The sequence below is a fragment of the Gavia stellata genome, chromosome 33 (assembly GCF_030936135.1).
Source record: "Gavia stellata isolate bGavSte3 chromosome 33, bGavSte3.hap2, whole genome shotgun sequence".
Classification (NCBI taxonomy): domain Eukaryota; kingdom Metazoa; phylum Chordata; class Aves; order Gaviiformes; family Gaviidae; genus Gavia; species Gavia stellata.
Genome location: NC_082626.1, coordinates 250,452 through 271,236, shown reverse-complemented (window position 1 = coordinate 271,236; position 20,785 = coordinate 250,452). Strand labels below are relative to the sequence as shown.

General features: G+C 68.5%; 4 protein-coding genes across 4 annotated transcripts; 2 read left to right on the top strand and 2 right to left on the bottom strand.

Moving 5' to 3' along the window:
* Window positions 1-270: 270 nt before the first annotated feature.
* LOC104258854 (Fc receptor-like protein 3) lies at window positions 271-4,557 on the top strand. The gene is made up of 10 exons (XM_059832048.1): window positions 271-280; window positions 749-997; window positions 1,422-1,685; window positions 1,780-2,064; window positions 2,610-2,879; window positions 2,994-3,296; window positions 3,400-3,495; window positions 4,073-4,103; window positions 4,205-4,323; window positions 4,415-4,557. Exons 1-10 carry the CDS (start codon window positions 271-273, stop codon window positions 4,555-4,557), a joined length of 1,770 nt encoding a protein of 589 aa, XP_059688031.1.
* A 1,066-nt stretch (window positions 4,558-5,623) lies between these two features.
* On the bottom strand, window positions 5,624-7,196 carry FCER1G (Fc epsilon receptor Ig). Its single transcript, XM_059832403.1, has 5 exons — window positions 7,089-7,196; window positions 6,652-6,743; window positions 6,411-6,452; window positions 6,061-6,084; window positions 5,624-5,723 (listed from the first exon to the last, which is right to left on the bottom strand). Exons 1-5 carry the CDS (start codon window positions 7,144-7,146, stop codon window positions 5,667-5,669), a joined length of 273 nt encoding a protein of 90 aa, XP_059688386.1. The 5' UTR covers window positions 7,147-7,196; the 3' UTR covers window positions 5,624-5,666.
* A 554-nt stretch (window positions 7,197-7,750) lies between these two features.
* On the bottom strand, window positions 7,751-14,213 carry NDUFS2 (NADH:ubiquinone oxidoreductase core subunit S2). The gene is made up of 14 exons (XM_059832253.1): window positions 14,089-14,213; window positions 13,846-13,952; window positions 12,355-12,545; window positions 11,510-11,630; window positions 11,206-11,318; window positions 11,020-11,094; window positions 10,778-10,855; window positions 10,468-10,553; window positions 9,917-10,036; window positions 9,641-9,770; window positions 8,966-9,061; window positions 8,634-8,717; window positions 8,015-8,072; window positions 7,751-7,912 (listed from the first exon to the last, which is right to left on the bottom strand). Exons 1-14 carry the CDS (start codon window positions 14,196-14,198, stop codon window positions 7,875-7,877), a joined length of 1,407 nt encoding a protein of 468 aa, XP_059688236.1. The 5' UTR covers window positions 14,199-14,213; the 3' UTR covers window positions 7,751-7,874.
* Window positions 14,214-16,565: 2,352 nt separating this feature from the next.
* ADAMTS4 (ADAM metallopeptidase with thrombospondin type 1 motif 4) lies at window positions 16,566-20,156 on the top strand. The gene is made up of 9 exons (XM_059832298.1): window positions 16,566-16,703; window positions 17,509-17,832; window positions 18,078-18,210; window positions 18,300-18,470; window positions 18,556-18,842; window positions 18,935-19,115; window positions 19,237-19,412; window positions 19,484-19,659; window positions 19,748-20,156. The coding sequence occupies exons 1-9, from the start codon at window positions 16,566-16,568 to the stop codon at window positions 20,154-20,156; spliced, it is 1,995 nt and encodes a 664-aa protein (XP_059688281.1).
* Window positions 20,157-20,785: the final 629 nt, after the last annotated feature.

The window sequence follows — 20,785 nt, the reverse complement described above, 5'->3', positions numbered from 1 at the left end:
GGAAGGGGGGACACGCATCACAGGGATGGGGATGTGGGGACTGGTACCATCTGACTGGGGAGGCTGTGGGAATGGGGACATGGGGACAGGGCTGTGAGGTTGGGGACATAGCAATGATGGGGACGTGGGGATGGAGACATGGACACAGGCATCACAGGGATGGGGTTGTGGGGGCTGGCACCATGGGGCTGGGGCAGCTGTGGGGATGGGGACATGGGGACAGGGCTGTGGGGATGGGACCATGGGGACAAGCACCATGCAGATGGGGCCATGGGGGCAGGTGCCATGGGGATGGGACCATGGGGACAGGGCATGGAGATGGGGCTGTGGGGACAGGTGCCATGGGGCTGGTGGAGGTGTCCCTGTGCCCTGCACCCGCCCGGGGCGGCGGCGGTGTCTCCAAGACCCGCGCCAGCCCGGGGTGGCCGTGCCACACAGATGCGGCGCGTGGGCGGCTCTGACGCAGCCACATCCTCTGGGGTCTCCCGGCTGTCCCGGGGACCATCCCCGTGCCCTTTCCCACGGGTGCCGGTGTTCCCTTGGGGGCAGCTTGGGGACAGCCCCTGCACCCCATCCCCTGGGTGCCGGTGTCCCCGCGGCAGCAGCCCCCACCCAGCCTCTCTCCCCTTCTCCCTTCCAGCCCAAGCCCTCGGCCTTGCTGGTGAGTCCTCGCTGCCGGTCCCTGGCCCCTCTGTCCCCAGACACCCCCAGTGGCCCCGGCAGGCTGGCGTCCCCTGTCACCCTGCAGGCGCCCAGCTCAGCCAGCTCACGCTGGACCCCCCCTGGATGCCGGTGTTCGTGCTGGAGAAGGTGATGCTGACCTGCCGGGGCTCTGGCGCGCCCAGCCCCACCAACTGGTACGTCAATAGGCAGTTCCAGCAGCAGACAGAATCCGACCACATCTACGTCTCCAAACACCACCCCGGGAGCAGCAGCTACCAGTGCAGCAGCCCTGGCGCTGGGCTCAGCCCCCCCATCACCCTGAGCTTCTCAAAAGGTGAGGGGCTGGATGGGTGCCCCTGCCCTGGCACCCGCGGGTGCTCCAAGGGCTTTGGGTGGGCTCTGTTTCACAGCCTCTCACCCCTCGTGTGACGGGAGCCCATCCCCGTGCACACTGGTGCGTCCATTGCACGCTGGCTGCATCTCTTGTGCAACACTAGGTGCATCCCCGTGCACACCGGTGCCTCCCCGTGCATGCTTGTGCATCCATGTGCATGCTGGCTGCATCTCCTGTGCATCACTAGGTGCATTCCCGTGCATGCTGGTGCATCCCCATGCATGCTGGCTGCATCTCCTGTGCATCACTAGGTGCATTCCTGTGCATCACTAGGTGCATTCCTGTGCATGCTGGTGCATCCCCATGCAACGGGAGTCCACCGGCTGCATCCCCGTGTGCCGGCCACCCCGGCCCTCTCTTGCAGACTGGCTGGTGCTGCAGGTGCCAGCGCAGGCACTGCTGGAGGGGGATGCGTTGCTGCTGCGCTGCCGGGCCTGGAAGAACACGCAGATCACCCAGGTGCAGTTCTTCCGCGAGTGGGAGGCGCTGGGGGGGTCCTCCCCGGAGGCCAAACTGCTCCTGCCCCTGCTGCAGCTGCACCACAGCGGGCGCTACCACTGCCAGGCCAAGGTGAACCACATCCTGCCCACACGGCACGATTCAGCGCCAGTGACGGTGGCGGTGCAAGGTGAGCACCTGCTCCCCGACACCCACCCAGCGGGGTGCAGCCCCCCCTCCCCAGCAGGCTCGGGGTCACTGTCCCCCTCACGGCTCCTTCCCAGAGCTCTTCTCGGTGCCGGTGCTGCGCCTGGAAGGCCCGGTCGAGCCCCCCGAGGGAGCCCCCCTGGCCCTGCGCTGCCTCAGCCACCCCAGCCCCCTGCGGCCCCTTGCCCGACTCCAGCACCTCTTCTACCGGGATGAGGTGGTGGTGGGGGGACCCCAGGGCTCCCCCCAGTTCCAGCTGCCGGCCGTGGGGCTGTCACACTCAGGGAGCTACTCCTGCGAGGTGCAGACAGAGACGGCCAGCGTGCGGAAACGCAGCACCCCGGTCACCATCACAGTGCGCAGTGAGTGTGTGGGAGGGATGGGGGTGTACCACAGCCCTGCAGCCCTCCCCAGGTCCCCACATCCCTCCCTGGGATCCCTCCATCCCTCTCCAGATCCCCCCATCCCTGCCTGGCTTGCTGTGTCTCTCCCCAGGTCCCCCCATCCCTTCCCAGGTCCCTCCATCCCTGCCTGGCTCCTCCCATCCCTCCCCAGGTCACTCCATCCCTCACCAGGTCCTTCTGTCCCTCCCTGGGGTCCCCCATCCCTCCCTGTTGTCTCTCCATGCTCCCCAGGTCACTCCATCCCTCCCCAGGTCCCCCACCCCTGCCTGGCTCCCCACATCCCTCCCCAGCTCCTTCCATCCCTCTCCGAATCCCTCCATCCCTCTCCGAGTCCCCACACACCTTTCTAGGGTCCCCTCCATCCCTCCCCAGGTCCCCCTGTCCCTCCCAGGTCCCCCCACCCCTGCCTGGGTCCCCACATACCTTTCTAGGTTCCCTCCATCCCCTCCCAGGTCCCCCTGTCCCTCCCAGGTCCCCCCTCCCTGCCCGTCTCCTCCCCGCAGGGGTCCCAGTCTCCGGGGTGTCCCTGGTGGCCCAGCCCCCCGGGGGACAGGTGGCAGAGGGTGACCGCCTGGTGCTGGGCTGCTCGGTGGCCGCGGGGACGGGGCCCCTCTCCTTCTCCTGGCACCGGCAGGGCTCGGCCGCACCACTGGCCACGGGCCCCCGCTACGAGCTCAGCGCCGTGCACCAGCGGGATGGCGGCCGCTACCACTGCACGGCCACCAATGGCGGCTCCGCAGCCGACAGCCCGCCGCTGTGGGTCACCGTCCTGGGTGAGCATGACCCTCTAGCTTCGGGTGCCCCCCACCCACAGCATCACCTCATCCCATGCCAGGGGATGGCCACCACCACCGGTCTGATCCTGGGACCGTCTCTCCGCCTGGCAGTGCCGGTGGCAGGTGCCACCATCACAATGGCGAGGACAGAGCCATCGGTGCCAGTGGGCGAGAGCCTCAACCTGAGCTGCTTGCTGCGCGCGGGCACCACGCCGGTGACCTTCACCTGGCTGCGGGACGGGCAGGAGCTGGGCTCGGGGCCTGTCCTGTCCCTGGGGACTGTGGGGCCGGCACACGCTGGGACCTACCACTGCCTGGCCACCAACCGCCTCGGCGCCCACCGCGTCTTCCAGGCGCTCAGCCCAGCGCTGGCACTCTCGGTGACGCAGCCGGGATGGGGACGGTGGCAGCAGGGTACGGGTGGGGGCCACACTCATCCATCCCCTCTGGCATCCCCGCGGGGGTCCAGCCCCCTGGGCTTGGTGCTCACCTGGGCTCATCCCCACTCTGTCCCCAGCTGTGGCCGTGGGGCTCAGCGTGCCCCTCCTGCTCCTGCTCCTGCTCGGTGCTGCCATAGCCTGGCACCTCCGGCACCGGCACCGGCACCGCGCGGGTGGGTGGCCCACACCGTGGGGCTGGGGGCTGGGTTGGTAGTCTCGGGTGGGGTGAAAGCCCCCCTACACTGGCCGGGGGGGCGCAATGGGACTGCACCCCACATCCCCCGTCTTGGCTAGGGCTGAGCTCCCAGTGCCCTTGGCTCGGGGTCCTGGGGGGTCTTGGGGGGTCCTGGGGGGTCTTAGGGGCCCTCCCTGCTTGCAGCCCACATCCCCCCATCTCACCTGGGTGTGCAGGGCCAGGGCTGAGTCCCTGGTACTGTCGTGTTGGGGTCCTGGGGGTCTCCCCTCCTTCCTAGGCATGCAGGGCTGAGCCCTGGAGTCCTTGGCTTGGGGTCCGGGGGGTCCCGGGGGGTCTTGGGGGGTCTGCCTGCTTGTAGCCCACATCCCCCTGTCTCATCTGAGTCCCTGGTACCACAGCTCAGGGCCCTGGGGGTCCCGGGCTCCCCCCTCCCTCCTGGGTGTGCAGGGCAGAGCCCCGGGGCCCTTGGCTCGGGGTCCGGGGAGTCCCAGGGGTCCCTTGCCGCTGTCACCCCGGGACCCCAGGGCCACTCACCCCCCCCCCTTGCCTTGCAGCCGCCGGGGACCGCGGGAAGAGCTGGGGCAGGTGAGGGGGGGTCAGACCACGAAGCCCCTTTCCCCGAGGCTGCACATGCAGCCCCCCCCGCCCGGTCTGCCCCCGCCCCAGGTACCCCCTTGTCCCTGCAGGGACCCCACGGCCCCTCCGGGGCCCGAGAGTCGCCGGCCGGAGCCCACAGCTCCCCCCGCGGCTCCGGGAGACGAGGAGGTGCTGTACACCGACGTTGTGGTCACCGGGCGGGGCGGGGGTGAGTACGGGGCGGGGACGGGGGACGACGACACACCACCCACGCGTGTCACCGCCCCCAGCCCGAGTCCCCGAACCGGCTTCTCTTGCAGGCACCTCCCCGTCCCGCTCACGGCCCCCCCGGGGCTCCCCCCGCCCCGGGCCCCCGCGGGAGCCGCCCGTCACCTACGCGGTGCTGCCGGGGCCCCACGCGCGGCTGCGGCTCCCGAGCGACACCTACGAGAACGTCCCGTGACACCCGCGGGGCACCGGGGGAACCGGGGACGCCGCCTCTGTACTGGTGCGCGCTGGTGTGTCCCCCACCCCGGGCAGACCCCCGCACACACAGCCCACGGCTCCCGCGGGGCCCGATCCGGACCAGCAGAGCCCAGCGCGGGCGGTGGGGTCCCGAGTGGGGGAGCCCCAGGGCTGCACAGGGCGCCCAGTGCTTCCAGAGGTGCTGGAAGTGTCCCCAGCTCCCAGTGTCCCCAGGTGCTCCCCATTCTCCCTCCCATTGCTCCCATTGCTCCCAGTACTCCCCCGTGCTCCCAGCACCCCCCTTCCTCTCCCCCTCACCCCCCCTCCCGGGGCTCCCCCTGGCTCGGGGGTGCCAGCCGAGACCCCCAAGGGTGCCGGGAACTGCCCCCCACCCAGGGCCCTGTGGGGCCAGGGCCGGGCACAGGAGCCGTTTCCATGGTATTGGCCCCAAAATACAGCTTTTCGGTTAAACGGGGGGAAATGGCGTTTTTCTCTGCCGGGAGCATCTCCTCCACCCAGAAACATGCGGCAGCTGCCACCGGGACCCAGTGCCACCGTCCCCATGCCCAGGGTGTCCCTGTCCCCACAGGCTCCGTCCCCATCAGATGGTGCCACCCTGCCCAGGGGGTCCCTGTCCCCGGCAGGAGACGGTGCCACTGTCCCTCGTGGGTGCCCGTCCCTCGTGGCAGCCAGTGCCATCCTCTCCGTCCCCACGCCGTGTCCAGCCCCACCAGGAGCCGGTGCCATCGTCCCCAGCCCCAGCTCTCCCCCCCGCCGTTACAGAAACCCTCCTGCCCTGTTTGCACATGGTGCTGCTTTACTGGGGGGGGGGGGGGGGGGGGGGGGGAATAGCAGAAGAGGGGGGGCAGCACCACGCACCCCAGGCAGCTTCAGCCCCCCCCCAGACTCAGGGGGTCCCGGCCCCGCGGCTGCACTGAGGCTGCACATGTGCCTGGGGGAGGCGGTTTGGGGGCAAACCCAGCCATTCCCAGGGAGGAAAGCTCCAGTTCTCCATCACGGTCCCGGGGGAGGGTGGGGGGGGGGTCCCCAGCTGCTGGGGATGGACAGGGGGACGAGGGGGAGCTGCAGCGCGGCGGCAGGACGGGATCAGGAGTGTTTGATCTGGAGGGTTTCATACATCTCCTGGCCCTCACCGCTGAGCCCCTGCACAGAAGAGGGGGTTACAGGGTTGCCTGTCCCACTGCCACCCCCCCTCCAGACTGCCACCCCACGGCAAGGGCTTACCACCCAACACATGCCCCACGGAAGGGCCCCAGGGGGCTGCGGGCTGTCGTGGGGGGGCTGCACCCAGAGTGGGTGCTCCTAAAGGGGGGCATGGGTGACAGGGCACACCTCAGGTTACAGCACCTGCAGAGGGGGGCATCCCCCCAGGGCGGGGCACCCACAGAATGGGGCACGATACCCCAAGGGTAGGGACCCCTGGGACAGGGCCCCCCGGGACAGGGCCCCCCCAGGCTGTGTCACCCCCAGGCTGACTTACAGTGTAGATGGCTTCTTCCTTCCGCTCCAGGAAAGAGAAAGAGAAAATGCAAGAGCTGTGTGGGGGCAGGACGGGGGACACACACACAGACACACTTCCCCCCCCAGCCAGCTGCACCCCTCACTCCCTGGGGAAGTGGGTGGAAGCCATGAGGTTTCCTGGATTATTTCCCCCCAATCTAAGACCACCAGAGCCCCCCCCAATTCCCCTTCGCTTTCCCCTTCCACGGCTGCAGCACTGTCTGGGATGGGCGCTGGCTGGGGGGGCACATGGGGGTGCCCATCCCTCCTGGGGTACCCCAGCCCCAAACCTCCCCAGTCCCGGCCACCCTTTGCCAACAGCGCAGTTACCTCCTTGCCGGCTCCCTGCTGCGCCGCTCGGTGAGCCAGGAACTGCAGGGGAGCAAGGGGGTCGCCCAAAAGAAAAGAAAAAGAAATAGGAAGAGGAAAAAGCCCCAGCAGGGGTGGGGAAGCCCTGGGGCACCCGCTGTGGCCTCCCCCGGGGTCCCCCCAGAAAAACGGGGCCCGCCAGGCGTTTTGCTGGGTCCCCAAGCCAGGGACAGGTGGCTGCAGGTCAGATCCCGGCGCTCACCTTGAGGCGGCAATAGAGGACGGTGAGGACGATGCCGTAAAGGAAGAGGATGGCGTCCAAGATGTAGCAGAATCCCGGCTCCATCAGGGCCTCTGGAGAGGATGGAGGTGGGGGGGGGCAGGAGGGGGTCCCCGGGTCAGCATTGCCCCGGGACAAATCCTGCACCCGTCCTGGCTGCTGAGAACTCAGCTCCACCACCTCCAAGCATCACCCCTTTCCGCACATCGGCACTGACGTCCCCTTGGACAGCATCAGAGAGCCCCGGAGCCCACCACGACTCACCCTGGGGCACCCCTCACACCACAAGCACCCCGGGGGGCTTCGTTGATCCCAGCTTGTCCCAAAGACGCAAGGATGCCATCAAAGGAGCCAGCCCGAGGGCCATGCGCCCACCCAGCCACTCCCCATCCCCGCGGGACCCCCGTCCCCATCCCCACCTGCTGCTGGGGTCCGCAGCAGCAGCAGGGCAGTGGTGAGCAGCAGGCGGGCACCCATGCCTCCGCACAGCCCGAGCAGGGTCCAGGGGGTTGGGGCTTTCGCGTCGGACTCAGCGACCGCAGAGCCAGCGCCTTCCTCCCCACCGGCTCGCGCCGCCCCCACTTCGCTTCCCCCCTCCTCTGGCCCCGGCCGCGCTGGGGAACTGGCCAGCACAGCCGTCCCCTCTTCCCGCAAAGGGCGGTGGGGCCGTTGCTCAAGGGCCAGGCGAGCTGTCCCCAAGCGTCACCCGCCCTCCCCGTGCCTGGCCCACCCCGGCCCTCATGGTACCCCAGCTCCCTGGCCCTGGTCCGGCATGGCTGCGGTCCCCCGAGGGGGCTGCAGAAGCACCCACCGGCTCCGGGCAGACGAAGGCCATCGGGGAAGGCCCGCAAGCTGCGGGCGCTGGCAGCACCCAAACCTGGGGTGGTGGAGGCGAAACCCCAGGGGTCCCTCCAGGCTCCCCCCGGCCAGGGAGGATCCTCCACCCAGGGAGGGCTGCAACCACAGGAAGGGGAAGCTCTCGACCACGAGCCTCACGTGGGAAAGCAAGGAAGAGCGGGGTTTCACCAGATTTTGGCTGGAGAAGGGCTGAGGCAGGGCCAGAGGCGCTGGACAGGCAGGACCCAGTTTAGTCTTTATTTGACTCAGATGAGGAAGGGGGCACGGAGGGGGGCCGGGGACCCCCTTGCCCAGAGCAGCACACAGAGCAGGAGACGGGCACAGTGGGGCCAGCCGGGGCCGCCGCCTCACCGATCCACTTCCCCAAAGACGATGTCCTGTGTGCCTGGGGGAGGGAGGGAGGGGTCAGGGCACGATCAGCCCCCCCGAATGGGGAAGGAGACCCCCCAATAGCTGTGGGAGCCCCCAGCCCAAGGAGGGCACCTACCTATGATGGCCACGACATCCGCGAGCATGTGGCCCTGCGACATTCGATCCAGACCAGCCTGAAGCAGAGCACAGGGAGCCCCATCAGCCCGCGGCACCCCTCTCCAGAGCCCCACCACGAGCACCCATCACCCTGGCTCCAGGCCTGCCAACGCGGGAGGGGGATGGCTCTGCCTCCTGGGTTTGCACAATGGCAGAGTGGTCGAGCGGGGTCTGGCCCAGCTCACCGCTTCCGGAGCGGGTGCCGTGCTGGTAGCAGGGCTCGCTCCCTCGCTCCCTCCCCAGTGGCTGGGGGCAGGCAGGGGAGGGGGTGCTGCCCCCGCCAGCGTGGCAGGGAGGAAGGGGGGAAGTGGTCAGTTATCAGCAGAGAAAGGAAACTGGCTCTAGCGGCAGAGGCACGAGACACAAGTTCGGGTCCCAGAGGGACCCTGGGGGACAGGCAGGCAGCGGCCCACGGACCCCTGCCCTAGCCCACCATGTTGGGGCCGTGTTGGAGCGAGCCCAGCAAGGAGAGAGAAAGAAACGTTGTCCCGGGCTGCGCTTGTCCCCTCCAGCCCAAATGCCACCCTCGCCACGGGCCCTGGCACGGCGATGCCACGGGCTGCCCCAGCCTCTCCTACCAGGTGAGCAAATCCAGGCGCCTTGATCTTGCAGCGGTAGGGGCGGCTGCTGCCGTCCGAGACAAGGTAGACGCCAAATTCGCCCTGCAAGGACACGGGGACAAGCTTGGTGATGTGGTGACGCTGTCAGAGGGCTGAGGCTCTCTCTCTCCTAGCCGCAGCGTCCAGCTCTTAAACACCAGCCTGGTGCGAGAGCAGAGTCCCGGGGACAGGACAGCCCACCCAGCCAGTGACAGGAGCACCACGATGTCCCCAAGAGTGGCACAGAGCAGCCAGGACACCCTTCACCGTGCCAGAGCCCACTGTCCCTGTAACACCGTGACAACTGGCACCTTGGGGGCCTCGATGGCTGTGTAGGTGGCTCCGGGGGGCACCTGGTAGCCCTCTGTGTAGAGCTTGAAGTGATGGATCAGCGACTCCATGGAGGTCTGCAGAGAGAGGAGGGCAGTATCACTGAGGGCGTGCGGCCCGATGCAGGCCGAAAACGCTGCCCATCTCCTGCCGGCGCATCAGCGGCTAGTGACAGGGAGCAAAGCGTGGGAACCGGGGTGGTGGCCACGCTCACACGGCCATGGGCCGTAACGAGCATGTGGGATGACGAGGCAGGGCAGCCGTCGGGTCTCCTCCCTGCTGGCCTCTGCTCTGCCAGCCCCTGCCTTCACCAAGGCAGCTTTTTGGCCAAGCTGGGCCGGGCCTGGCAGAGCCAGGGAAGGGAGATCCCCTCCCACGGCGCGGCGCTGGACTGCCGCAGCGCTCAGGAGTGGCTTCAGCAAGCAGGGAACCTCCCCCCGGTGCAAAGCTGTCCTCCCTGCCCACACGCTGCCAGACCTGGCAGGGGCGGCACACAGGACAGGCAGTCCCCAGTCAAGCCGGGGACAGACACAGCGGCAGATAGCACCGGCAAAATCTTCAGCACAAGTGTCTGACACGCCAAATCACGTTTCCTGCTCACCGGCGCCAACACACAGCTGGCAGCAAGGCCTGGCGGGGGAAGGAAGTGCTTTTACCTTCATCTCTGCCCGCTTTGGAGGAGAGATTTTGGCATCATCCACTTTGATCTCCCCCTCAGGCATCTTGTTGAGGCACTGCAGGATGATACGGAGGGATTGTCGCATCTCCTCCACGCGGCACAGGTACCTGTGGGACCCCCACACCGCTCAGGACCAGCGCCCTGTGTGCTGGGCACCCCGTGGGGAAGTCACGGCCTCACCGCAGGCCCACGGAGGAGGTGTGACCCTGCCAAGGCCCCCCACGGCACCCAGCAGAGCCGTGGCATGACATACCTGTCGTAGCAGTCGCCCCGGGAGCCGATAGGGACGTCAAACTCCACCTGGTCATAGACGTCATAGGGCTGGGTCTTGCGCAGATCCCAGTGGATCCCTGAGCCCCGAAGCATCACCCCACTGGGCAGAAAGAAGCGAGTGAGCAGCTCAGCCGAAGCGGGGGCCCCAGCCCCACGCCAGCTCCAGGCCCTCCCCACGCCCCAAAGCAGACCTTGACCCAGGGGAAAGCGGCCACGCGTCCCCTGCCTGCGCACACCCCACAGCCCTGAGCAGCGGCCGCCAGAGGATGACTTGGGGACGTCAGGCAGGCAAAGCCAGGCAGGACACAGCATCACAGCTCCTGCCACGCTGCAGCCACCGGGTAGCACTGCCCTGACAGTCACCGGTGTCATCGGTCCCCAAGACGGCTCCGACTGGCCCTGTGGACTCCCGCAGCTGGGGCTGAGTTCTTTGGACTCAACCCTAATCCTTCTGGGGAGCACGACACAGCTCGGTGGTGGCAGGAGGCTGAGGCCCCCCCCACAAGCGTCCCCAGAAGCCACTAGACCCACCTGAACCCATAGTTGAGAGCCTCCTCTGCCGTTATCACCCCAATGTCGACCGTGCGGTTCTTCCAGATGCGGTTGTTCGTGAGCATCTGCGGGCAGCAGGGCGTTAGTCACCCGGGTGCCTCTCCCCGACTGCGCACCCCCTTTCCTGACCTGCGTCACCCTGTCGCCACTGCCATGAGAGGAATAACCCCACGCTGGCTGTGCCCCGGAGACAGGCAACGCGAGACCCCAGGACTCAGGGTGCAGGGAAATGGGGACCATCCCTCTCTCCCAGGTTTTGAGCAGAAGTGCGGCTCCCATCCCGCCTCACCTCCTCCACCTCGTCTATCCGCGTGGAGAAATTCTTCACGAACTCATAGATGTCATCCATCAGCCCCAGGGGCAAGTCCTGTGCGGGAGGAGAGGGAGGTCAGCCCGTGCACGGCCGGTGGCACCGGGGACGCAGGCAGGGAGACACTGGAGGGGCCATCACTCACACAGGGACACCCTGCACATCCCCGCCAGACCAGAGGGGCTCTGCAGGAAGCCAGAGCACTGTGCAGCCGCCCTTACCTGGTGCACCCCACCGGGGCGGATGTAGGCAGCGTGCATCCGTGCCCCTGAGACCCGCTCGTAGAACTCAAACATCTGTGGGGACAGAGGAGAGCCCGCTGCTCCACGGCATGGCCCCATGGGCAGCACCGAGCCCCAAATCCGCCCCCCTGCCGATCCCCCCAGTACGGCCATGCTGCCCTTTACCTTCTCCCTCTCCTCAAACATCCAGAAGAAGGGGGTCATGGCCCCGATGTCCAGCGCGTGCGTGGTCACAGCCATGATGTGGTTGAGCAGCCGGGTTATCTCTGCGAAGAGGACTGGGGGCAGAGGGGGCAGAAGTGGGTGAGCACCTCTGGCCCCACGCTCTCCTGGGGACAGGGAACGAGGGCTGAGCCCCCGGAAAGCCAAGAGCTACGACCCTCAGCAGGGCAGGCAGGAGTGCCTGCCTCCGGGATGGGAGCTGGAGCCCCCGCAGAAATGTTACGGGGACGCATGAGGCTGCCCTCACCTCGGATCCACTGAGCTCTCAGGGGCGGGCGGATGTTGAGCAGCTTTTCCACGGCCAGGGAATAGGCCTGCTCGTTGCACATCATGGAGACGTAGTCCAGACGGTCGAAGTAGGGCAGCGCCTGCCGAAAGAAACGGCCTTGAATGGCGGCTGCCAGCACACACAGCCAGGCAGCGAAGGCCCAGGACTGCCAGCAGTGCTCAGAGGCTTTGCCGCAGCCGGGGAGCACCAGGACACAGGGAAGCGCCGGGACACAGCCCCCAGGCACAGCATCTTCCTGGCTTGGGGCGCTTCAAGCACAGCAGCAGCCCTGGAGGCAGCCCAAAAGCTCCGGGCCTCGGGCTGGAGCCCTGCCTTGGGATAAGGCGTGAAGTAAAACAGACAATGTCTCTCTGCGACAGTTTTCCAGCTCACAGACACCGCGAGGGCCCCAATCCTGCACCCTCAGCACGCACCAGCTGCGAACCATCTCCACCGTGCAGTTGAGCACAGCCGTCACGGCACTGCCCCAAGTCACGGTGGCCAGCCAAGGCAGTGCTCCCCCCCAGCCCTGGGCTATTTCAAGCTCCGTTTCTCCTGCCAGCAGAAAGGTTAAACCCGATCAGGAAAATAAACCAGCAAGGTCTCTTTAAAAACACCGCTGCATAACCTGACAGGCTAATAAATCCCCTCACATCAGCAGCCTCCTCAGCGTGATGGATCCAGTCACAGAGTTGCAGACAGAGGGACACCAACAGCCCCTCACCTCCTAGTTTCCTCACCCCCAAAAGGACACCCCTTGCTCTCCCCAGGGACAGACACTGGCCCCCGGGATGGGGAAGTGTTGGGAGCCCACTGCACCTGACCTGGAGGTATGTCTTGTACTCGATGAGCTTCTCAGTGCCTCGGTGCAGGAGGCCAATGTGGGGGTCGCACTTCTTCACCGTCTCCCCACTCAGCTCCATGACCAGCCGCAGGACCCCATGGGCAGCCGGGTGCTGGGGCCCAAAGTTTATGGTCAAACTCGAGACCTTCTTGTGAGCCAGAGGGTCTTTGTCTGCTCGGGGGAGGAAAGAGGGGAGTCGGGCAGGGACGAACACCCACCGCCAGAAGCACCACTTGCCCCCGAGCGCCCTCAGCTTTTCCCAGCAGCACGGACATGCAGAGCGGACGCTGGACAGACGTCCAAGCTGAGCTCAGGGCTTGGCCGCACACCAAGAACGCGGCGTCCCCACTGCCGGCTTCTGTCTCGACCCAATGCAAGACCCCTGGGACAGGTCCAAGGGCCTCTCTCTGCCTTCTGGGAGGCTCAGCCCGGGCTGGCCGCTCTTCCCGATGCTGTGTAGGCAGAAGGGCCGGGTGCAGGAAGATTTACACAGCCAGCAAGGAGAAGTGAGGGATGAGAAGCTCAAAGCCTGACTGGGACCTGACACAGGAGCATCTCACAGCAGCTCAGGGAGGCACGGATGGGGCTAAAGCTCCTAGGAGATTTGCCCTGTACACCTGCACCCCCTGAGACCCAGGCACCCATGGGACACTCAGGAGAACAAGACACCGCCCAAGCACCCGCTGAGTCCTCACTGGTCACCCACCGGTCTCAGAGCACCCACCAGGCACCCAGTGAGCCCCAGTCCAGCCTCAAGCACCCACCAAGCAGCACCTCTGGGTACCCAGGGGCCCAGGACACCCCCAGACCCCCACAGGACCCACCGAGCCAGTACCTCACCTGAGCCCCAGACCCCAGCAAGCATCCAGTGAGCCTCAGACTGACCCAAGGCACCCCCTGGCCCCATGTAACCCCCAACCTGACATCCACTGAGCTCCCACAGAGCCCCTAGTGCCTCCCAGACAGCTCTGAGCACCCACAGGGACTCCAACAACCCCCAGTCTGGCTCTGGAGCCCACTGAGCACTCCCAAAGGCCCCCAACACTCCCTCAGGGCTCCCTCAGGGCCTTGGGCCCCCTCCAGAGCCCACCCAGAGCACCCAACATCCTCCCAGTACCCCCCCCAGGCACTCAGGGCCTCCCGGAGGGCCCCCAACACTCTTCCAGGGCCCTCCCAAGGGCCTCCAACACCCCTCAGGGCCTCGGGGCCTCTCCAGGGCCCACAACATCCTTCCAGGACCTCAGCCCCCCACCCCCGGACCCTCTGCAAGGCCCTCGACTCCCACCCAAAGCACCTTACACTTCCCAGGGCCTCGGCCTTCCCCCCGAGGGACCTTCCCAGGGCCTCAGGGCCTCTCCACGACCCCCCCCAGGGCGCCCTACACTCTCCCAAGACCTCGGCCTCCCCCCTCCTGCGCTCCCCCAGGGCCTCGGGTCCCCCCCGGCCGCTGACGCCCCCCGCCGCCTCTTACCGTTCCAGGGCGGCGGCACCCACTTCTCCGTCTCCTTGCTCGGGTACATGACGGCGCCGGCGAACTGCTGGGCCCACTCCACATCGGGCTGCCACTGCCGCGCCGCCCTGCGGGACGGGGCCGGGCCGTGAGGGGGAGGCCCAGGCCCCGCCGCCCCCGGCCCGGGCCCCGCCGCCCCCGGCCCCGGTCCCAGCCTTCTCAGCCCCGGTCCCGCCTCCGGTCCCGGTTCCCCACCGCTCTCACCGGGCCGGGGCCGGCCCCAGCCGCGCCGCCGCCGCCGCCCGCAGCCCCGAAGGTGCCCTCAGCCGCCCCAGCGCCCGCAGCGCCGCCATCTTTCCCTTGGCAGTACGCATGCGCCGCCCCGCCTTCAGCGCCGCGGCGGGGGCGGGGCCGGGCGCCATGTTTGCGGAGGGCAGGCGAAGCCCTGCCGCGCCGCCATATTGACCGTGGGCAGCTCCGCCGCCATCTTTACTAAGGGAAACAGCCAGGAAACGGCCCGTGGGGTCGCCGCCATCTTTGTGCCGGGCAGAAGCTGGCTGCGGGACGGGGCGGTCCCGTGGGGATGGGGACAGAGGGGACAGGGATGGGGACAGGGCTAGGGACAGAGGGGAGAGGGGACAGAGGGGATAGGGCCGGAGGGGACGGAGTGATGGGGACGGAGGGGACAGGGTGAGCAGACGTGCCAGGCAAAGGAGGAGCGGGGTGTCCCCGCGTGATGGCGGGGGGACACGTGTCCCCACTTGGGGACCGCTGTGGCCGGAGGTGGCCCCTGTCCCCTGTTCCGACCCCCTGGTGCCCCTGTGCTGGAGGGGAGCAGGTACCAGGGTGCTACGTCGGTGCTGGGGAGGGGGTGTGACCAAAATTGTCCTGCGTTCCCCCTTGCCCACGCTGCGCCCCCAGACCCTCTCCGCCTGGGCATTCCCCGGCTCCGGCGTCCAGATTTCCCCCCCCGGGCCGTGGGGACCATCCAGCCGTGCCAGGACCCCGTGTCCCGTGTCCCCCCTCCCATGTCCCCACAGCCGCGGGGTCACGCCAGCTCCCGTGGCCTCACCCTGCGTCACCGCCCCGGTGACGCCAGCGGCCACCCAGCCCCCACGTCACGGCTGTTCCCGACCCGGCGTGAGTGATGGGATGATGCAGTCCAGATGTTGGCCGCTGGCCACCAGCCCCCCCTCCTGCCTCGGCACAGGGCCACCCTGCTGGGGCTGGATCCGGCCCCGGGTGGGAAGGCTAAGCCAGGAGGAGCCCCCCCCGTGCTGAGCCCCGGGCAGCACCCAAGGGTGCCCCACGGCCCAGATCCATAGGAGATGCTGGAGCTCGGGATACTGGAGTGGGGCAGGGAGGGATACTGGAGTAGGGGATACTGGAGCTGGGGGGATGCTGGATTTGGGAGGATGCTGGAGCTGGTAGATGCCTGAGGTGGCGGATGCTGCACGTGGTGGATGCCGGAGGTGGCGGATGCCGGCCAGAGCAGCTGTCAGATCCCAGGGATGCCGGCTGTGGCGGATGCTGGAGCCGGCGGATGCCACAGCCCATGGGATGCTGACTCCGGCGGATGCTGACTGTGGCAGACGCTGGAGCCCAGCGAAGCTGCATGTGCCGGATGCGGCAGGTGCCAGGGCTGTGGTGGGCTCCTGGTGGGCTCCGTGCCCCACCGGCACTGCCGCTCCCGGGCACGGGCGGGTGCCGGGCAGGTGCTGTCCCAGCCAGGCCCAGCTGCGGTGCCAGCAGGGTCCCATGGGTGCAGTCAAGCACCGCTGCGGCAGCGGCACAGAGGCCCTTTGTGCGGTGGCGCCGGGTGCCGCCGGCTCCCTTTGTGCGGGGCCGCGTCACCCTGTTGTTCTCCCGGGGACAGTGGGGATGGCACCAGCACCGGCACCGGCACGGCAGCACCTGGGGCCACGCAGGGCACCTCCAGATGGGGGGTGCTGGGGGTGCCAGGGCGGAAGGGCGGCTGGGCCTGGCCCCCGCTTTCTGAGAAGGGAGGAAGCAGGATGCGGCCCGTGTCCTCCCTGGCCGGGCTGGGGGCCAGGAGGTGACTCAGGGTGTGACACAGCGGCTGGCCCTGCTGGGAAGTGCGGACATGGGGAGGGGATGGAGGGGCTGACACCGGAACGGCAGGGATGGAGGGGATGGGGAAGGATGGAGTGGACAGGCAGGGATGAAGAGGATGAGGAGGGTTGGAGCAATGGGGTATTAGGGGGCAGCGGGTGCTGCAGGGTCGGGGAGCCCCCCCAGGGTGCCCCCAGCCCCATGCCCATCCCGGACACCCTAAGGCAGCTCCCAGCAGATGCCCACCGCGACCCCAGTCCCTGCCGCCCCGGGGGTGGCTGCAGTGGCCCGGGCGAGGGGGGTCCCGGCGAGGGGGGTCCCGGCGAGTGGGGTCCCGGCAAGGGGGGTCCCGGCGAGGGGGGTCCCGGCGAGGGGGGTCCGGCGAGGGGGGTCCCGGCGAGGGGGGACCGGCGAGGGGGGGTTCGGCGAGGGGGGTCCCGGCGCGGGGCTCCCAGCCAGGGGGATGCCCCGGTGCGCTCCCCAGGGACCCGGCTCTGCCTTCCCGGAACGGACCGGGGGGGTCGGGGCCACCCCCGCCGCCGGAGCTGCCCCGCTCCGCCCCGCCCGTCCGGGGCCGCCTCTCCCGCCGTTAAAAGGCGGCGGGGGCAGAGCCGGCGGGGACCCGCTGTCGCCTCCCGCTGTCGCGGTGTCGTCGCGGTGCCCGGGCCATGCGCCGCGCGCTCCTGGCGCTCCTGGTCGCCGCTGTGGCGGCTGCCGGGGCAGCCCCCGGACCCTCGTGTCCCGTAACGGCACCGGCCGGAGCCGGGACACGGTCCCGCGTGGGGCCGGCCCCGAGGAGAGCCAAGGTAAGGCCGAGCAGGGACACGGCGGTCCGGGATGGATGGGATGCACCGGGATGGGGCAGGACACGCTGGACTGGGATGGACCAGGATGGGGCAGGACACGCTGGACCGGAATGGACCAGGATGGGGCAGGACACGCTGGACTGGGATGGACCGGGATGGGGCAGGACACGCTGGACCGGAATGGACCAGGATGGGGCAGGACACGCTGGACTGGGATGGACCGGGATGAGGCGGGACACGCTGGACTGGAATGGACCAGGATGGGGCAGGACACGCTGGACTGGGATGGACCGGGATGAGGCGGGACACACTGGGTTGGGATGGGCTGGGACGGACCGGGATGGACCAGGATGGGGCAGGACACGCTGGACCGGGATGGACCGGGATGGACCAGGATGGGGCAGGACACGCTGGACCGGGATGAGGCGGGACACACCGGGTTGGGATGGGCTGGGACAGACCAGGATGAGGCGGGACACACCGGACGGGGATGGGCTGGGACCGGGATGGACCGGGATGGGCTGGGCCGGGGGCTGGCTGGACCGGGCTTCCCCTCCGTCTCCCGGAGCGGGGCCGGGACCCGCCCCGAGGGAGCGACGGGGGCCGCGGGCAGCCGGGACCCCGCGGGGCGGGAGGGGGGACGCTGGGACGGGGCCCAGAGGCGATGAGGTGCACCGGGCTGGCACGGTGGTGGGGGACACGGGCACGGGGTGGGAGGCGCTGGGGGGCACTGGGACAGTGTCACCAGCGCTGGGGGGCACTGGCCGGCGCCGGTCCCCTGTCCCAGCGCCCCGCTTCCTGGCAGCGCTTCGCCTCCGTGCCGCGGTACGTGGAGATGCTGGTGGTGGCGGACGAGTCGATGGCCCAGTTCCATGGCACGGGACTCCGGCGGTACCTGCTGACGGTGCTGGCAGCAGCTGCCCGGTCCTTCCGGCACGGCAGCCTCGGCAACCCGGTGGAGCTGCGGGTGACACGGCTGGTGGTGCTGGGCCAGGACAACCCCGGGCCCCCCACCACCTCCAATGCCGCCCAGATGCTCCGCAACTTCTGCCAGTGGCAGAAGGGGCTCAACGTCCCCGACGAGAAGAGTCCCCTCCACTTCGACACTGCCATCCTCTTCACCCGGCAGGTGTGTGGGGTGATGGCTGGGGGGGTCTGGGACAGCTGCAGGGCTCTTTGGGGTCCCTGTAGGGTGGCTGGGGGCTGGCAGGGTCACTGGGTGACCTCCAAGGCATTTGGGTGCTGTCCAAGTCCCTGGGGTGTCTGTGGGTTTCGGGGGCTGGCAGGGTCCCCAGGGCCCATCCCAGGGAGTTTGGGTGCTGGCCAGGTTTGGGGGTGCCCCGACCCCCCCCCCCACATCCTGCCTGCCCCCAGGACCTGTGCGGGGCGGCCACCTGCGACACGCTGGGCATGGCTGACGTGGGCACCGTCTGCGACCCCGAGAGGAGCTGTGCCATCGTAGAGGATGATGGGCTGCAGTCAGCATTCACGGCTGCCCATGAGCTCGGTGAGCGGTGGGGGCCAGCGGGGAGGAGGGGGACACACACTGACGCCCATGAGCCGCTCTGGGGCTGACACCTCGGTCCCCTGGTGCAGGCCATGTCTTCAACATGCTGCACGACACCTCCCAGCCCTGCCGGGAGCTGAACAGCTGCTCCGGAGCCGCCCGCCGTGTGATGGCTCCCGTCCTCTCCTCGCTGGAGCCTGGTGAGATGTGGTCCCCATGCAGTGCCCGCTTTATCACTGACTTCTTGGACAACGGCCACGGTACGACCTGGCATGGGGGGGTGGCGGTGCAGAGGGTCCTGGCGCCATTGGGGACCCTCCGTGCAGCAGTATCATCTCCCTGCAGGTCACTGCCTCCTGGACAAGCCTCCAGAGTGGCTGCAGCTGCCATCGGCGCTGCCGGGTAGCATCTACCCAGTGCTGCGGCAATGCCAGCTCGCCTTTGGGCCCGACTCACGGCACTGCGGTGACCTGCAGCCGCCCTGTGCCTCGCTGTGGTGTACCGGCCACGTTGGCGGCCGCCCTGTCTGCCAGACGAAGCACTTTCCCTGGGCTGACGGCACACCATGCGCGCCAGGCAGAGTTTGCATGGACGGGCTCTGTATTGGCATCGGCCGCATGGAGGAGCTCACTGTGAGTCCCGGTGGGGCAGCGTGGGGGGCGGCAGGGTGGGCACTCACCCGCCAGCACCGTTTTGACCCCCCTGTTGCATTTTCTGGCTGCAGACACCCGTGGACGGCGGCTGGGGGCCATGGGGGCCATGGGGCAGGTGCTCGCGGACCTGCGGCGGCGGTGTCCAGCTCTCCCACCGCAACTGCACTGCGCCGGTGCCCCGCCATGGTGGCCGGTACTGCGAGGGCAAGCGCACCCGCTTCCAGTCGTGCAACGTGGAGGAGTGTCCCGGCAGCACCCGTGAGTGGGGCCGACCAGGGCGGGGGGGAGCAGGAATGGCACCAGTCCCTGGCTCAGGCCGCAGCGGGGCTGGGGGCTGCCGCCAGCGCTGACTGTGCCTCACTGCTGCCGGCAGCCCTCACCTTCCGGGAGGAACAATGTGCCGCCTACAACCATCGCCCCGACCTCATCAAGGGGCTCCCGGCACCCCTCGACTGGGTGCCGCGCTACAGCGGTGTCCCTGAGCAGGACCGGTGCAAGCTGACCTGCCAGTCCCAAGCCCTGGGCTACTACCACATACTGCAGCCAAGGGTGAGTGTCCCCGCACCCACCGGGCACCCCAGGGTGCCACCAGCAGGTGCTGAGGCCATGCCATGCTGCAGGTGGCCGACGGGACCCCCTGCTCCCCCGAGAGCACAGGGGTGTGCGTGCAGGGGCGCTGCATCCCCGCCGGCTGCGACCGTGTCATCGGCTCCAAGAAGAAGTTCGACAAATGCATGACGTGTGGCGGCGATGGCTCTGGCTGCACCAAGGTCTACGGCTCCTTCACCAAACCCCAGTAAGTGCCCTGACGGCAATGGCAGGGTGGGTGGGATGTCACCCACGGGCAGCCAGTGTCCCCCCTCCAACCCCACTGTGCCCCGCAGTTACGGCTACAACGATGTGGTGACCATCCCAGCGGGCGCCACGCACCTCCTGGTCAGGCAGATCTCGGCGGCAGGTGGTGAGGACGTCTTCCTGGCGCTGCGGCGGCCGGCCGGTGGCTCCCTGCTCAATGGCGGCTACGTCCTGGTGCCCTCCCCGACCGACGTGGTGCTGGCAGGCGGCGTGACCCTGCGCTACAGTGGGGCCACGGCGGCCACCGAGATGCTGGCGGGCCGGGGGCCACTGCGCGAGCCCCTGGTGCTGCAGGCGCTGGTGGTGGACGAGCGGCACCCGCCGCGCTTGAAATACAGCTTCTTCGTGCCCCGGGCGCAGAGACGCCCATCGGTGGCCTGGGAGAAGCAGAAAGCCGAGATCCTGGAGATCCTCAGGAGCCGCCGGCGTGGCAAGTAGCAGCACAAGCCCGTCTGGGACACGGCTCTGGCAGGGAGCAATCCCGGCGGCGCTGCACTGCCTATTTATTTGGTTATTTATTGCCCGCCTGGAGCGGGGACACCGTCCGCGGGACGGCATCGGGCAGCCCTTCGGCAGAGCCCCAGCAGGTTCACGCCACACACGGGACAAGCCCCAGTGCAAGTGATTGTGTCTACCTCAGCCCCTCTGCGGGCAGAGCAGGGCGACCCCCTGGGCAGGCCCCAGGGCCCCCCCTCCCTGCGCTGCCCAGGCTGCGGCCCCCCCAGCGCAGCCACCCAGCTGTAATTTATTGCAGCACCGCTATTTAAAGCTATTTATGGAACTGGCTGGCATGGTGTGTGGTGATCGGCGTGGCGGTGCCAGGCACAGCAATGTCCCTCGGGCGCAGCTGCAGCTGTGTTAACCCTCCCGAACTGCTCCCGCTGCGGCCCCAGCATCTTCCCCCGGCGTCTTTCCCCACCAGGGTGACGCCGGCACCCCTCCCACCCCTCAAAAACGGGCACCACCAGCATTGCCCAGAACGGGACTTTATTGGGTGCCTCCACCAGGCCGTGCACAGCCCCTCGGGGCGCCTGCAGGTCTGCACCCATCTCTCGAGGTCACAGCTG